Source organism: Leuresthes tenuis, unplaced genomic scaffold (genome assembly GCF_036924035.1).
Source record: "Leuresthes tenuis unplaced genomic scaffold, fLeuTen1.0.hap1 SCAF_22, whole genome shotgun sequence".
Lineage (NCBI taxonomy): Eukaryota > Metazoa > Chordata > Actinopteri > Atheriniformes > Atherinopsidae > Leuresthes > Leuresthes tenuis.
Window position 1 is genome coordinate 12,005,407 of NW_027325376.1, and position 17,256 is coordinate 12,022,662.

General features: G+C 40.8%; 1 protein-coding gene across 2 annotated transcripts in view; it reads left to right on the top strand.

Moving 5' to 3' along the window:
* The window catches only part of tdrd7b (tudor domain containing 7 b), a 20,965-nt gene extending 3,915 nt beyond the window's left edge, over positions 1-17,050 (top strand). For both annotated transcript variants that reach the window (XM_072376652.1, XM_072376653.1), the window contains exons 4-20: positions 4,517-4,715; positions 6,992-7,074; positions 8,708-8,916; positions 9,136-9,498; positions 9,578-9,879; positions 9,965-10,157; positions 10,599-10,710; positions 10,837-11,039; positions 11,118-11,252; positions 12,100-12,183; positions 12,528-12,662; positions 12,824-12,934; positions 13,339-13,487; positions 13,627-13,874; positions 14,041-14,224; positions 14,387-14,547; positions 15,261-17,050. In XM_072376652.1, coding sequence (XP_072232753.1) covers positions 4,517-4,715; positions 6,992-7,074; positions 8,708-8,916; positions 9,136-9,498; positions 9,578-9,879; positions 9,965-10,157; positions 10,599-10,710; positions 10,837-11,039; positions 11,118-11,252; positions 12,100-12,183; positions 12,528-12,662; positions 12,824-12,934; positions 13,339-13,487; positions 13,627-13,874; positions 14,041-14,224; positions 14,387-14,547; positions 15,261-15,481 — 3,092 coding nt within the window. In that variant the 3' untranslated portion in view covers positions 15,482-17,050. The remainder of the gene's footprint in view (positions 1-4,516; positions 4,716-6,991; positions 7,075-8,707; positions 8,917-9,135; positions 9,499-9,577; positions 9,880-9,964; positions 10,158-10,598; positions 10,711-10,836; positions 11,040-11,117; positions 11,253-12,099; positions 12,184-12,527; positions 12,663-12,823; positions 12,935-13,338; positions 13,488-13,626; positions 13,875-14,040; positions 14,225-14,386; positions 14,548-15,260) is intronic.
* The last annotated feature ends 206 nt before the right edge of the window (positions 17,051-17,256 follow it).

Here is a 17,256-nt window from a genome sequence, read left to right on the forward strand (position 1 = left end):
ACCAGAAAATGTGTTTTCTTCACTGACTAAGAAGCTTTGATCTGTCCAAAGGTCAACTAACATTTTCCAGCAGCACTTTGAATCTTTAGAAGCTAGAAAAATCTTTAGTAAAGACAGAAAATATGTTATTTGTATTAATAACCTTTGCATCCATTGTTTATCCATACTAACATGACTAAATCTTATTCCATAGCTTGTCAACACAAAGGCAAACAAGAAAGAGAGAGAACGCTGAAACTGCTACAGTTTGCCATTTGGCTCATCTCATTTTTTCAAATTTCAGCCTTGCTCGTCTCCTCTCTCCCCTGTGCTTCTTTTTGCGACCGACAAATCATCACAGCAAAATACTTTGTAATATTTCTCAAGTCCTGAAATGCACCCAGAGGAGAGAAGGTGGAAAGAGGAGGCTAATCGGAGGAGCTCTTAGTGAGGATACACCAGCGTCTCCTTTGGGGAAGTTTTCTTTTTGGCACCTATGATTTCTGCAAGGTGTGTGGCATGAAAATTCTCCGTGTTAAAACATGGTTAAAAATAAGTCAATAAAGTGGCAGACAAAAACCTGACAATGATTAGATGATGCAGTTGTGTCAGATCATATTTAGTTGATGTTTAGAATAAGGCTCTGAGGCAAGGAGGCCTCATTTGTCACATGCATGTCCCCTTAACGCCTCTCTCCTTGTGTCTGTCCTCTCCTTCTCTCTGTTGGGGGGGGCTGGGATGCAAATGCAGGAGTGGTGTGGAGGAACCGTGTGTGTCTGTGTGTAAATTTTTAAATGAGATAAGAGGATTAGGTACTGCTTGCATGGTTTACTTTACAGCCAGTATTCTGCATGTAGGTCTCTCCCCCTTTGCCAAGATTAAATGATAGTTTGAAAACAAGGAAGGCATTTTATAATGAAACAATAGTCCAAGTATAGCATATTTCAGACAAATCAGCCCAAAAATCAAATCAGGTGTTGCCCTAAAAGAACATGATGACAGTGTTTCCTCCAAACTTCAGAAATGATCAAACACTAGAATTCAGCAAAAAAGCCTATGGCTGCATGTACCTCTATTTAAAACCCTAATGTCTTCATATGCAATGCATAATGCTTTCTGTGCTTAACGTATTGATTTCTCTACTCTTTCAGTGTGTTTTTTATTTTACCATAACCTAACACTTAGACTAACTTCTTCAAACAACTACCTGACTCCTTGAATACTTTTCCACAGATTTTTTTTTCCACATACTGGTGCTACAGTGCAGCAGCAGAGGGAATTGGAACCAGGGTCCTGTGGCTGAGTTAGTGCTGTGACAATGCAACATTAGCAAATCCTTTGTGTGGTACAGCTTGACGGATTGTGGATGAATAACTGGCCTCCTTTACTGTTGTTCTGCTGAGACCTACTGTACTTTTAGGCACTAATAATATCACACACACTCCACCAGAAGGATGCACAGTGTACAGAGCTTCACAGGTGCATCAAGTGTACAAAGATGTCGGCTCACATACACTCTTCCTGTGCATTCCCACACATCTCTGAGCCTTTATTCATCGTTTTCTGACTTAATTTGCAATATAACCTTCAGCTATACATGTGCACACACATACAAAAGCAGAAACGTGCACACGTTTCTCTCTTTGTAGCACATGCACTGCTGCTAGACAGTGATGCTGCAGAATATTCTCAGAGTCAGAGGAGGTGGGGTTGGCAGTGCAGGGAGGAGAGGAGAGAGGAGGTGGAGCAGTGAAGCAGTTGGAGGAGAAGAAAGACAGAGGGATGGTGAAATGGTAAGGAGGGAGGAGGAAGTCGGAGAGAGCGAGGGAGAGTGGGGTGTTGCAGTGTAAGGCTATAACAGAGCCTGTAGCGAAGAGAAGCTGATTCACAAATCAACCTCTCTCTCACACTCTCCTCTCTGCCTGGGCTAACGGGTTATTGATATTCAGGCTGAGACAGACCAGAGACTGTGTGTCCATGCCGGTGAGGTTATGTGGCGTCTGCTTTTACTGTGTGCACCAGTGCTTGTCTTTGCCTTTAATTTCATGCTCGTGCTGGCTGAGTTGATCTAATGTGTGTGTCGGGGTGTCGATTGACTGCCAGTGACTGTAGCCGTAATTGTCAGTGTGACGACTATTGAGGCTTATGGTGGTAGCTTGTTTTGTTACTTGCAGTTAAAAGAAGATTTGGTGAGAACAGAGTGGATGTGAAAGCATGAGAAAGTTCTGGAAGAAATGAGATTGAGAAAAGAGTGGCGATAGGTTAGACTCTGTGGGAGGAAGAACTGAAAAAAGACCAAGAGAAAAGAAGTGTGGGAGTAGAAATGAGTAAAGGTGTAGTGTTGATGTAATGCAACAGATATGTGACGTCATGCTGAGATTGAACGATGTAACTCTCATATTGATGAGAGGCCTGGTTAGTTTGGATTGAAACCACTTTGTAGTGTCCCCTCGTCTTTTAACAACATTCTGTAAACATCTGTGAGCTGAGGAGACCGGTTACTGGACCTTTGAGAGAGGAATGTCGTCCCATTCATGTCTGATTGGATTGTAGCTGCGCAACAGTCCTACAATGATGAGCCAAATGTTTTTGGTTGGTGAAAGGTCACTCCAGCACCCGGACACTTCTTCTAAGACACCATGCATGTAGTAGATGCAGTATGTGGTTCAGCATTGTCTTGCTGAAATAAGCAAGGCTATTCCTGAACGCTTTGCTTCTGTCCATTTTAAATGTGTTTGACCTAAAGAAGGTGGCAGCATTTCTGGATCATGCCTTTTATTCTTTACATGACTGAGCTTTAACCTGCACTGTGAACAGTGTGTTCACAGACAGTGATTTCTGGAAGTGTGCCTGAGCCCATGCATCGATGATAGAATCATGTCAGTTTATAATGTAGTGCCCTCTGAGGGTTTGAAGACTTTCTTTTTCCAGATCGCTGACTAAGATAATAGATTATGAATAAGGATATGAGATTTGCCATCATTGTGTTTTGTTTCGTCCAAAAGTTTTTTGAAAGTGGGCTGTATTGATCATATTTTGGCAGCTGGTTCCACAGAGAGGGACCTGATAACTGATGGTTCTGCCTACCTTTCTACTTTTAGAAACTCTGGGATACAATAAACAAGAGAATATACAAATCTATTCTGAATTTAACAGGGAGCCAATGGAGAGAAGCTAAAACTGGAGAAATATGATCTTTTCTGCTAGTTCTCATCAGAAAGATGTCTTGAAGTAACAAATACATGGACTAGTTTTTCTACATCACACTGAGAGAGGATGTTTCTGTTTTTGGCAATGTTACAAAGGTGAAAGAAGACAGTCCTGGAAACCTTTTTATATGTGTGTCAAATTAAAAGACTCTGGTCAAAAATAACTTCCAAGGTCCCTCACTGTAGCACTAGATGACAAGGAAATGCAATCGAGTCTCACTGACTTAAGGTCTAACAACTGATAACAACTATAGTCAACTAATTGGTTTAATCTGGTTTCATGCATAAGTACAGTTAACTATAATCAGCATAGCAATGGAAATTTATCCCAGGCTGTCTAATAATGTGACCTAATGGAAGCATGTATAAAGTGAAAAGAATTGGTCCGAGCACAGAACCCGGTGGAACTCCATGACTCTATGAGATAGATTAATCAAATCCAATATGGAAGGTTTTTTTTAGGAGATAACCTCCTTGAACAAACTGGTTGGGTTGGGATTGAGCCTAAAATAAGAGGTGATCATTTAGATTAAGCTATTGTTGTTAGCTCGGAGAGCTCAGTAGGAGAGAGACAGTCAAAGTACAAATCGGGTTCCAAAGATATTTCTAAAGCTGCTGTGCTTCATGATACATTAGTGATAACAGTGGGAAGGATTCCTTAAATTTTTTCTCTGATAGAAACACTTTTATTGGTGAAAAAGCTCATGAAGTCATCATTACTGAGAGTTAAAGGAAAACATGGCCCAACATAGCTCGAACTCTTCGTCAGTCTGGCTACAGTGCTGAAAAGAAATCTGGGATTGTTCCTATTCTTTTCTATCAGTAATGAATAATAAGCACTTCTGGCTTTGCAAAGGGCTTTCTTATATGTTATTAAACTATCATTACAGACTCATTGAGATTCTTCTTAATTAGTGGAGGCCATTTCCCTTCCAGCTTTCTTGTAGTCTGCTTTAAAGCACACAGCTGTGAATTACACCAAGGAGCCAGCTGCTTCTGGCCGATTATCTTTATTGAACAATGTTTTACACATTGAAGCTGTAGGTTGAAGGTTTCCATCTAACAATCCAGTTAGGAATTTACTCCAAATCCAAGAAATTGTAAAATGATGCCGTCAGTAATTTGCAGTATTCTGCTGCTGACTGGTGCTACAATGCCTCCAGATATTTGACACTGTGCCCTGTAGACAGACACACTGCATCAGCATCAGGGTTAGCTGAGTCAAGTGGAGTGTTTTTGAAAATGTGTGCTCATAATTTTTCTAATTATGTGTTCATGTTTTAGTTTTATTTCTCTCATATGCTCTCTGTGCCTTTCTCTCTTTACAGCCAAACCTCAAACCTCTCTGAGACAGCCAAAACACAGAGGGCGAGGCGGGGGTAGAGTCGGCCGTGGGGCTGGACATGGAGACTTTAGACAGGCGAGAGACATAAGGGATGGCCAGTCAGACGGCAAGAGTGGCGGGCATCCAAACAAGCTGTCCAATCAGAACACACCCAACAGAAAAGGGGGTCAACCTGCAGACAAGTGAGTGAGGCGGGTGGCGTGAAAGTAGATGGATACAGTTTGGTCTGGAAATATTTTTACATAACCCATTTTTGTCATTTTAGCTGTTTACCAACAAATATTCAAGTTAAAGTTCTATACATTACGGTGTTTTTGTTGAGCTCACAAGTTTGTTTGTTTTATCAAAATACCAAATATGATTCGGTAACGCTAACTCTGGATTAGGTTTTGGTGAACTATGTCCAAATTCTCTAGATTCAGCTACACGTGGCTAGAAAAAACATTGCTTCTACATATTTGTTGGGATTTTATAGGACCATCATTTGTGGAAGTCACCAGTCAGACTTCCATATTGCGTTAGGGACCCAGGTTGGGGATTCATCAGTGGACCACTGTTTTTTTTCTTTATTCCTTTCTTTCTGAGCTGAATGGGAGCCTGGTTGAACTCCGGGTGCTTTTTGAGTGGAAATCGCCTCCCTGCTGTACTCATTCAGCACTCGGCTGATGATGCATTTTCTAGATTATTCTGGTTCTGTCTGTCTGCACTCTGTCCATCGTTCACTCTGTACTTTCTCCCTTTGGCATGTCATTGATGCTAAAATTAAGTCTAAAATGAATGCCATTCATCAGATTTCATTCTGCTCCCATCATTCACTACAACCCTAAAATATGTTATTCATTATTAAAGAAGCTAGTTGTTTGATACCCTCCAAGATACCAAGTTATTGTTAGATAACAACTGCTTACTTAATTTGAATAAATCAAGATTAATTGGGCTGATCACACTGACTGATTCACCAGTTTCTATCCATTTACTGCTCTCCTCATCCATTCACTGTGAAAACAACTGACATCAGTTCCCTGTCTGTGTCACTATGCATGTCCAGTGTGCTGCTGGCCCTCTGCAGCACAATGGGGCAACAGGGCGGGGATCCTGGTCTATTGGCAGGAGACACGAGCCCAGCTCAGGGGGGACGTTAGCCCTCTTTAATCCCTCCTCTATTCTCTGGTAGATTAACTCTTCTAAACCGATACAGAATGAATCAGCACATCTCTCTGTATCCCTTCAGATCTTCCACTGGATAGGCCAACGTCATCATTTGTGTGTGTGGTTGTGTGTGGTTGTGAGTGTGTGTGTGTGTGTGTGCGTGCGTGCATGTGTGTATGTGGTAAACACTGCAACCAAAGCCCAATATTAATTTACATTTTGATGTGCTAATCTTTATTGAAACAATCTCACAACAGAAAGTGGGTAGAGGAGTTTTTTCAGCATTGTAATTGAACAGTTTCCAAGACAGTCATGCAGATGTTTCCTCTAGAAGATGAGGTGGAGTGGCAGAGCTATGAATGAAGCATGAAGTCAGTGGTTCCTTTGTTAATAAATGTGTAATAATCAAAACAAGTCGTAAAGGTTCCAGGGAATCATTTTATCTCATTCAAAAAGTTTAGACCTGACATTCAAACAAGAATAGTCCTAATCTTAGAGAGTTCAGCTGCTTTTTGACCAGATTTATTTGGAACTTCTGAGGTTTTTTTTTTTTTTTTCAGGAAATGAAACAGTTGCTTAATACCATAGTTGTTGTGTTTCCACTGCTTCCTAAAGTACCACAAGCTTAAGGCACTGTAGTCTCCTGACAAATTGGCCTTAAAAAAGGAGGAAATGCACTTAAGGTGGAGCCACAGGAATTGTCATTGTGGCACCTGCCTATAAGGTTGTGCTTAGGTGTGACTGTTCTTTTTATTTTTATTTGACATCAACAGACTTTTTTGAGCTTTGATGGAGATTAAACACATAATGACTGAACTAGAAAGGTGGAAATAAGACAATTACGCCTCACAAAGTGGCCTTACTTCATAGCATAAACTCCCATGTAGGGTTGTTTTCAGTTGTCAGAAAACACCTGGTTCCTTTAATGGAAGTAAAGGACTACAGGGACATGAACCCCTATGTGAAAGCTCCTGCAGTTTACATACATTTTTAAGACAACAAAAAGTTATTGAGTATTTTAAAAAGATTTTTAAAAATTCTAATAATAACTGTGACTACTTTAAGTTAGTTAGATGTTAGTCATGGTGTTCAGAACAAATCAAGAAAGATGATTTAACTTTGAATGGTTATCTGTTTGGAGTTTGATTTGATCAAGATGCGTGTTCAGCTTTACGAAAAGATGTACGAAAATGTTCTAAACATCCAAGAAAAAGGTTTTCTGCTCTATCGTTAATATTTTTTGTTGTTGTCTTGCCATAAGAACCTGTAGAGAGTGATTTGCCTCTCTGTTTCGTTCTCTTGTGTCCAGGCCAGACAAGAGGATGACCCTCCCATCACGGTTTCAAAAGGAGGTGCACGCTCACCTTTCCAGAAACTCCCAACCGACTGGTGGTAAGTAGGACAGGCTTTTTTTCTCTCTTTAAATTAGGCTAAAAAAACATTTTCTGCAGCTTTTTGTCCTGTGAACGAGCAGACACATTGTCAAGAACCAAGTTACTGCTGGTCTCTTCAAAGAAATTCACAGTTTTCCAGTTTCATGCTGTGATATCATGAACTGAAGTATCATATCCTGTTCCTTTCTGACTTACTTACCTTCAGGGTTTTGTTTTGTGTAAAGAAAACAGAACTTCATCTCAGATGGTTCTGTTCTGTTCTCCAGTCAGTCTTTACTTGAACAACAAACACATTCTTAGCCTTTAAAGCTAAGGATGTGTTTGGTGTCATCCTGCCTGTTTGTGATGACGGACTTTGGTCTGGGGAAAAGCACTGGTCTGTAATAAACTGCATTCATCTGATGCACAGTTGTTGAAGCTCCTCCACTCATGTTTATTTCAGGACCTGACAGACTGTTTAGCTTTGATATAAAAGGATTGAAGCCTATTTCTAATGTAAAGACACTAGCTGAGGATGACATCATATTTATGAGAGAACTGTTCAGAAACTATTTCTACAATTTTTTTGAGTCAAGTAGATAATTTTCAGAAGCCCAGTTGTATTAAATGTTTTGAAAGAAGGTGATTGGGTCTGACAAGGGTTACAAAACTAATTCTAATGCTCTGGGACACCACAGATCCACAGTCAAACACATTTTTCTACAAACCAAAAAGACAGTGAACCTTCCCAGATGGGCCCAACTTTACAATATTCCCCCAAGTGCACAGCAACAGCCTGTCCAGGAAGTCAAAAAAGTTCAAAGGAAAACATCCAAGGACCTGCAGGCTTTTTTTTTTTCAATAAAGCAAACTGTTCATGACTCCACTTTACTTAAAAGACACTAGTTAAAAAACGGTATCCATGGAAAAGTGGAGCCCCAAAGTACATGAAATCTTGTTTGAATCTTACCTCAACACACTTTGATGTCCCTCAAAGCTTTTTTGAGAATCCTCAACAGGCTGATGAGTGTAAAATTGAAGAGTCTGAAAGTCAGGGGTCCGATTATACTTGGTTTAAACCAGATGCAGGATTCCACACAAAGACATTGCATCTATGGTTAAACATGACATTGGCAGGTTGCTGCTGTGGGGATGATTTGCTGCTTCTTCTCTTAACTTCTCTTAATTGAGGTGAAACATAAAAAATAGTCTGAGAGAAAAACTTTATGCAGGAAGACAAATATTCCACAGCAAACAAAAGAAAAGCTCAGAGTTGTTCAAATTACAGTTTTTTAGAGGCCTAGTCGAACCCACCAAGATGCTCTGGCATCATCTGAAAAGAGTTGCTGCTCACAAACCATCCAGTGTGGCAGCATTAAATGAGCTCTGAAAAGGAAAACGGCTCAAAATTCCACCACAGTGATGTCAGAGATTGATCTGCAGCTATTGGAAGCATTTGGAAAGCAGGAAGGAGAATACCTTTGCGCAGCACTGGGCCTTGTTGTTATTCTTCTAACTTTTGTCTCCTGATAAAAAATCATCAGAATTTTTTAAGTAAAAATCAGTAAACACTTCCAGAGTAAAGACAAGGCAGCAAAAGCCTTAATGTGTGTGAGCAATCTTATTCCTCCTGTGTTCTTTTCGTATTCCAGCACCCTTAAATTTGAATGAGAGCTTTGGTTCGGGGAAAGGAAAACCTTACAACCCTCAGCAGGTTCAGGGTCGCATCAGAGAGATCTTAGGGAAGTACAGCAATGGCTTCTGGGTGTCTAAACTGCCTCAGATCTACAGAGACCTGTACAAACAGGACCTGCCAACTGAGGCAATCAAAGACCTGGAGACCTGGACTCACATCTGCACTGTATGTACTCAATTTGTACCGGATTCTCTATTTGTCATGGTTTGATGTTTTCAGTGTCTCAGAGGGGTTTCAGAGGGGTTTTAGGTTCTTATTCTTTGTTGCACAAATGTAACACTTTCATAACAACTAATTACTGTGTTTCAGAGGGGGCTTGTTAATTAAAGTCAGTCATGGCACAAAATGTTTTTTATTATAAATCTGTTCTGTTTATTCTTCTAGATAGAGAAAACCGGCAGCAGTAACTCATCCGAGCTGCTTCTCTACCCCGCCAAGGAACAGACGACCACCTCTTCTCCTTCACCCATCTTTAACCCAACTTCTAAAACTGCCCCGAATTCAAACACCCCGGCAGACAAACCTTTACAGTCCAATGCCCAACAGAGACCCCCCAGTACTCATCTAACTCGCTCTGGATCTCGATCTCCTCAGTCTCCACCATCATCCTCCTTGTCACCCAGCCCTCCCTCCTCCCCTGCAACTCTTAGTCCTGACCTGAAGCAGAAACTGGAGGAGCTGCTGGTGAAGTACTCCAATGGTCTGTGGGCCCATGCGCTACCAAAGCTCTTCCAGGACACCTACAAAGTCAGTACCACTTTGATGCCCTAACATAAACATAGCAGATGCACTTGATGATATCATTTTTATTTTGCTTATTTGCCAGACTAAACTGCCTGGACATGTCCTGGAGAACCTTGACCTGCTCTCTGATATCTGCACCATCGACTACCCGATGCCTGACAACCCAAAGAGGGCCATCCTGTACAGACGAAGCAAAGCTGGAGGTGGGGAGGATGAGAACTGTAACAGGAGAGGCTCCTCGACCAGTGAGGATGAGCTAAGGTTGAGGAAGGAGCTGGGAAGGAGGCTCAGTAACCAGGCGGTGCCTTCTCTGCAGATCCCAAAAGAGGAGTACCCCTCGGTGCTGGTGGTTGAGGCCACGAATACCAATGGAGTTGTACTCAGGTAGGAAAGGACTCTGCAAGGCAATGTGCTGTTTACAGCTGACAGATCAGATATCTCTTACTGTCTGCTTCTCGTCCTCTGTCAGGTACATTGGGGAGGGTTACTCCCAGGCACAGGAGTCCATGGAGGATGAGATGAGGGAGTTTTATGGCTTGGACCAAAGCAGCCCAACTCCGCTGTCATCTCTTTCCTCAGGCCAACTTGTTGCTGTCAGGGCTGAGGAGGAGGAGGAGATTCTGAGAGCACAGGTCATCGAGGTCATGACTGACAAAGTGAAGGTGAGAAATCACAAAGCATTAATGAACAAAGATGAGAGGAATAAGAGAGAATACTGTATCAGTTAGGGATGTTGTGTTAACCCGTTGTGGATATTACTGGTGAAATTAAAAGATTGAAATATCAAATACACATGATGATACTGTTATTTGGTCTCAGCTGATAAAATTCAAACATTGTTGACAGCAGACTGATTCTTTTGAATACAATTTGTTCTTACGTCTCTTTAACTTAAGTTTCTCACCTTCTATTTTGACTGTAATTCAATTGTAATTAAGTCTAAAAGCAATATGTTTTTTCAAGTTTTCTTTCTATGCTTTCTATACTACGACAATATCTTTGTTGTGAATTCTTTCCAGCCACGATAATCGTGTGGTGAATTTCAGATATGGTGACAGTCATGATAACAGTAATGCCTGTGCCCTTGGGTTTTGGCTTTGTAGGTATATTATGTGGATCATGGCTTCTCAGAGATGATCAGTAAAGGCAAAGTGTTCGAGCTGCATGAGAAGTTTTTCAAGTTACCTTTCCAGGCAACCAAATGTAAACTGGCAGGTGAGTCATTGATAACTTGTTGGTCATCAAAATAATACACTAAAGTAAAAAGCTATTTGGAAGAGAAATGATCAAGAATAGGAAAAAGTTTTACGACTCTGGTTTGTACCTGTCTGTGGTCTGCAGGCCTGGAGCCGTTCTGTCAGGAACCGGTAGTGCTGAAGAAGTTTGAGGCAATGGCAAGTGGAAGGATCCTATTGGCTGAGATCTTAGAGAGAACGCAGACACCTCGAGTCGTCCTGTATGACACCTCTCAGGATGATGATGTGAACATCAATGCTGCCTGCATGAAAGCCCTGCAGGACAAGACATTAGCAAGCCCATTACAGGTATAGGACAGTTTGTGTGAGTTTCTGTAAATGTAGACAGATAAATGCACAGCAAACTAAACTTGTGTCTGTCCGCAGGTGAACAGCGCTTATATGAATGTGACTGTCAGCAGTGTTTGCTCAGATGGGACAATTTACTGTCAGCTCCCCTCCAAAGGACTCGCCAAGATGAGTGAGATACTGGAGAATGTAGAGACCTACTTCCACTCACAGGTAAACATCACCTTTTAGTCTTATTTAGAGTTTTTATTTAAAAGATTATTGAAAGCACTTTAGCTTTTAGCATGTGAAATCATCCTGCTCATTGTAGAGCAATTACTGTCATCATAGAAATGAGTAGAACCACAGCTCAAAGGATTTATCATTCTTTAATTCACATTTAAAATACAGGATGTCATAAAGGACATTTATTTAGTCGAAAATGGACAAACATGTATAATTATAGCTCGAGTACAGTAACTTTAAACAAAACCTCATACATTTTGGACTGTTCAAAACCTTTAATAAACACACTTATCTTATACTTTGAAATTGTTCCTCATTGGATAAGAATAACAGAAAAAGAGCCTCCCTGCCTTGTGTGAATGTTGGTTTGACTCATCGGACCAAAAGCTTTCCTTAGTAGCTTCAGACCAGAATGTTAGATTAAGCACGACATCAACATGAGTTCATTAGTTTAGACAAAGTCTGATCCATTCATCTCAAAAGGCTTTTGTGAATGTATTGGTGTGGTGCTGCTGCTTGGGTGGCGTCATGGACAGATTGAGATTAGGTCGTTAATCTGGGGGTTAAGACATTACCAAGGCATTTAATCTGTTTGCAGTATGGTGAAGCGGATGCTTTTCTAGGTGCACCTCTGCTGTCCTGTAAAGCATTAACATTTTACGTCAGTGTTTAGGTAAACAGTGTGGAGTTGCAAATCCTCTTTTTAACATGGGTAGAGCTGTTTCAGCAGTCATTTTCAAAATTTAAGACAAACATTGATTATATATAAAAACATAAATGAAACAGACACATTTAGGAATGACAGTTTTTTTTTATGAAATCTACTTTGTTTCAGGTAACATCAGAGTTCCTGGTATCCAGACCCTTTTGTGGGAAGGGATGCCTGGCCCGCTATAAAGGCAAATGGTCCCGTGTGGAGGTAAGACAGAAATGATCCCTGCAGCACAAACTGTGAAATATACAACAAATGTCAACCTGACACAAGAAATAAAGCCACATTTGCACAATAGAGGAGGGTGGAGGTCCCTCTTTGTATTTAGATCAAAAAGAGAAATGTAACAAAGTGTATTTGCATCCAGAGTATTTCATTTATTCGTTAACACAACTCACTGCCTGGCAGTTTAATCTTTATGTGTGATCAGTAAAAGAGCTACAAATACCTTTGTGGTAAAGTCAGATCTGAACCAGCTTTGTCACTGATGTGGTCATGATGGCATGTCTTAACTTTTAACAAATATATGGTTCTCTTGTTTCTGTCCTCAGATCACCAACCTGCATGGCAGCAGAGTGGTGGACATCCTGTTTATTGATGTTGGTGTCCAAGCTTCTGTAGAGGTGTTCGAGCTGAGAGAGATCCCATCGCCATTCCTCCGTGACCTCATGGCTATCCCACCACAGGTCAGCGTCAATGTCTTTACTGGGCAGACAATGAAAAGCAGTCAGGAGAAGCAAGAAACAAGGTCCAATGCCTTTACAAATTAGTCTCACAAAATATAGTGCTCCTGTTAAAAATGTGGGTACACAATGCACAAAATGACACACTAACGACTTGTGTTCAGGTTGTGAAGTGCTGTCTAGCAGACCTGGCTGTCAGTGTTGGATCCTGGACTCCGGATGCTGTTCAGTGGCTTCGAGAGAAAGTGCTCAACACCACTGACTGTAGCATGAAGGTAAACAGCATCATCTTTGGAGGCATGATGTATAAAAGATGTATAGCAATCTGAACCTGAACCTGAACCTAATGCCAGCCTATGAAAGACATTGCGTTACAGAGGAATGATGTACTTGTGACATAAGTAGAAGGTTAAACCCACCAGTTACTTTTTCTTTTTTAATTATTTGTACTATATATTAATGAAGCTGTATTGACTGAGCCGTTTACTTGCAGATGTCTGCGATAGAAAGTTAAATATTTGCTGCGAGTTGTTGTAATTTGGAAAAGATTATACCAAGTGGAGTTTGGTTAAATTTCTTACCACTATTATTGCCACTCTTCTCATAGGTCTTTATCCTTTACCTCTCCAATTTGTTCCCATCATGTTTGTGCTTCCTTTTGTACTTTCACAATCCCAAGGTTGCGAAGGTCGAGGAAACTAAGCACTGCATCTACGTTCACTTGTTCACCGACAAAAACTTCCATGACCCAGTCCACAGCCTCAACCATCAGATGGCCCAGTCAGACCTTTTCAAACAGCAACCAGATGTCTTCTTAACGAGCCACAGGTTGCTGCTGCTTTTGCACTTTTTTATGTCTCTGCTTTATGGCTCATATATTAAACAGTTGTAGTCTGTAGATTCTCAGAAGTAAAGCGATCAATCGAAGGGTAAAAAATAAGATTTTCAACTAATTTTAATTTCACAGCCCAACCAAGATTTCGACAAATGCTCCACCCTTCAAGACCTCCAGCACCAGTGAGTCAGCTAATAGCAGTCCAAAATCAGCCTCTGTTCCAACCAAACCTCATCCCAAGAAGACCCTGTCAGGACCCAGAGGAGGAGGAGGAGGAGGAGGAGGAAAAGGAGGGAGCACAACCACCAGCCCACCAGAATCACCGTCACCCCCTTCACACTCTCTCCAACTTCCACCACTACTAGAGCTGCCCCCAATTGGTAAAGAGGGGGAAATATATCCTTTTATGAAAAACTTGCCGCTATCATGTATGTCTTTCTTTCTTTTCGGATTACATAAGTATTGACTCTTGAATGCTCTTCTCCTCAGGGTTCTGGTTTTGTAAGAACTCTAATAAAATAAGCCACATTTCTCTTTTACTCTCAGGAAACAACATCGACGTATATGTATCACTGGCGTGTCATCCAGGCCACTTTGTGCTGCAGCCCTGGAGAGATATGTATAAGCTGGTGGTGCTGATGGGAGAGATGATACTTTACTACAATAAAACTGAGGAGAAACCACTCAATATAGAGAAGAATCATATATATGCTGCTAAAGTAGAGAACAAGTGAGTTAAGCAGTGGCTTTGACTCATTAAAAAGAAATCACTGGTTTGGAAATATGTTATGACCTCAAACTGCATTGGATTCTGCTCTCAGGAATACCATCTGATACAGAACCAGATGTTCTCCATCCTGATACATGTACTTTTCCTTTTTTTACTCTCCAGTTGGCATCGTGTGTTAGTGAAGGGAGTTCTGAGCAATGGGTTGGTGTCTGTATATGAGCTGGACTACGGTAAACATGAGCTGATCAGCTGCAGCCAGCTCAGACCTCTGATCAAGGAGTTCAGACAGCTGCCTTTCCAGGGAATCACTGCTCAGCTGGCTGGTGAGTAGACGATAACAAAAACTAAGCCAATATGGAGAAGCAGCGTGTGAAAAACTAAGAACACTTAATGATTTAATAGCTTGTAGAAGCACTTTTAGCTCCAATAACTTTAAGTGATTGTTTTCTGTTTGATGTTATCGGTCTCTCACATCTATGTGGGGGAATCTTGGTCCACTCTTCTTTAAAACGTCACTTCATTTAATTGAGATTTGCGGCGTCATTTATGCTCACCACAGCATTTCAACCAGGTTGAGGTCTGGACTTCAACTGCGGCTTCAACTTCTTCAAGATGTGCGGCAAACATCTCCACTTCGGTCCTGACGTCTTGTGATTTGTTCAGATGCAACTTTACAAACCTTAACCCCATGTTTTTAGAGAGAAGAGGCTTTCTCTTGGCAACCCTTCCAAACAAGCCATACATGTCTAGTCTTTCTCTAATGTCTCGAACATTTATTTATTAACATTATTTTATTGGGTGATGTATTGCAGTTGCTCTTAGCGTTGCATGATCTGAACTTGTGGTGAACTTGCTGCAACTTCCTCTCCTGGAAAGATAGGCAGCTATCTCAAATGTTTTCCACTTGTGAATAATCTTCCTCACTGTGGAATCTTTCCAAGATTAATGGTTTTTCATCTGATGTTCAATAATATAATAGTCTGGATTGTTCAAGTTGGTCATTTGCTCATTTCTTCTTCTCCGCCTCCACCCACAGGAGTGAAGCCGAGGCAGTGGTCAGAGGAAGCCTCCATCGTTTTCAGGAACCACGTGGAGAAGAAACCTCTCGTGGCCCAGCTGGAGACTGTGCAGGAAGCCACGAACCCGTGGGACAGGAAGTTGACAGTCTTCCTGGTGGACACTTCACAGGAAGAAAGAGACATCTGGATGCATGACATCATGGCTGAGTTCGCAGATGAGCCAAGCAACGAGCTGTAGACAATAAAGGATCACCGAGGAGTGTTGCTCGCAGTGATCAGTGAAGACACAGTGAGTTGTGGATAGACAAAATAGAGGAAACTTATCTTTATCTATCTGCTATTTAGTGGGACTTAATGAAGCAAATTAAACTCATTAGAGATGTCAGAAAGAGGAAATTAAGAGGTTTGATATCAAAAACAAGATCTAATGGCGTTGAAGCCACTGTTGTGTTATGGAGTGTACATGAAAGGATGTTGTGATGTTATTAGAGTTACTTCAGCGTGACCATTGGACAAAATACCCATTTACTACATTGCGGTGACGCTCTTACCTGCTCCACACATCTTTATAGTGAAAAAAAGCTGCTGATAATGAGCCTGATAGTCTCATAACGCTGTGCAAATGATACAGCATGCTGTCCTAAAACCATTTGGTGTAGGCTTTAATGCAAAGCAGCATCCTAAAGTACTGCGTGTGCATCCTGTGTCAAAGTGCGCCAATATGGGAGAGTCTGAATCCCGGCAAATGTGAGTACCATGCTTTCTCAGATGCTAGCAAGACTTACACCATATGCATTTGTTTACAAAGTCTGCTTATGGATGGTATTTCTCAGTGTGGCAAAGTTTACAAAAGTTAGAGCAGACATTCCCCAAAGAAGAGGAGAAATTCAAAGTTCTTAGAGTCTGGGAGATGAGTAGAGTCAAAAAGGAAGTTGTTTAATTGTGCATTTCCCGTCAATTTGTCAAAAACCAATGACAAAGAAGACACAGACGTCTCTGGATTTGTGCAGTTATAAACTTTGACAATTGCCTGAGTCAGAAATTGTATTTGTTTTTCAGAACATCAGTTGGTTTCAGCAATACATCTTAGCTCTGTATTCGTGGTTAATGGTTTAGGACTTTCCAATTAATCAAAAGATGAATTAATATCTAATGCATCAAAGTTAGATTGTGACCAGCTGTGAACGAGATAAATGTGATTTTTCATTTTCATTTTTTTTTTTTTTTGTGTGCGTGTGGGCGAGCAGAAATCTTAACATATCAGTGAAATTGCATGTGCTGGAACACACATCCTGACTCCTGTGATGTGGGCGCCTCGTGCATCTCCTCTCTACATGTTAAACTCCTGATTCCAGTTTTTGCTTTTCAGCAGATTGAATTCTTCCTCCTCTTTTTTTTAAATTCCGTTTCCTGTCCGACAACGAGACAACTATAAGTTCAGCAGATTACTTTGGCTGCATGTTGCACATCATCCTGAAATGAAAATTTGATGTTATAATGATAAAACGGACTAAGTTACCAGTAGTTTAAGCTTTTCGATAAATTTCACTTACCAGCATTCGATGTTGGTCTGATTTGGGGTTTGATTCTGAGATGTGACTTTACTTGATACACAATGGTTTTTGGGTGTGCAAATGCATCTTATGTTACAATGAGTATCGACCTGACAAAGCTCAAAGCTGCATTGTTAACAACTTACATTTTATTTATATTTAAATTCTCTGGATGCCGGTAGCCACATTATTATTCTCATCTTGTTTAACAATGACCATATATGAATAATAAAACAGATGATTTTGGAATAAAGTCTGAGAGGTTGACATAATCTGTCCATTCTGTCTCTTGTAATCTTGTCATGTTGTTACAGTCAACACATACACCAAACTGATTTTGATTTCTTTATTAAAATATCAAAACTGTTCAGTACTAGCTAAATAAGACACAGCAAAAAGTCTATGAATCTGTTAAAATAACACTCAAGCCTTACAGTTCAAATTCAAAGCTCATTATGCA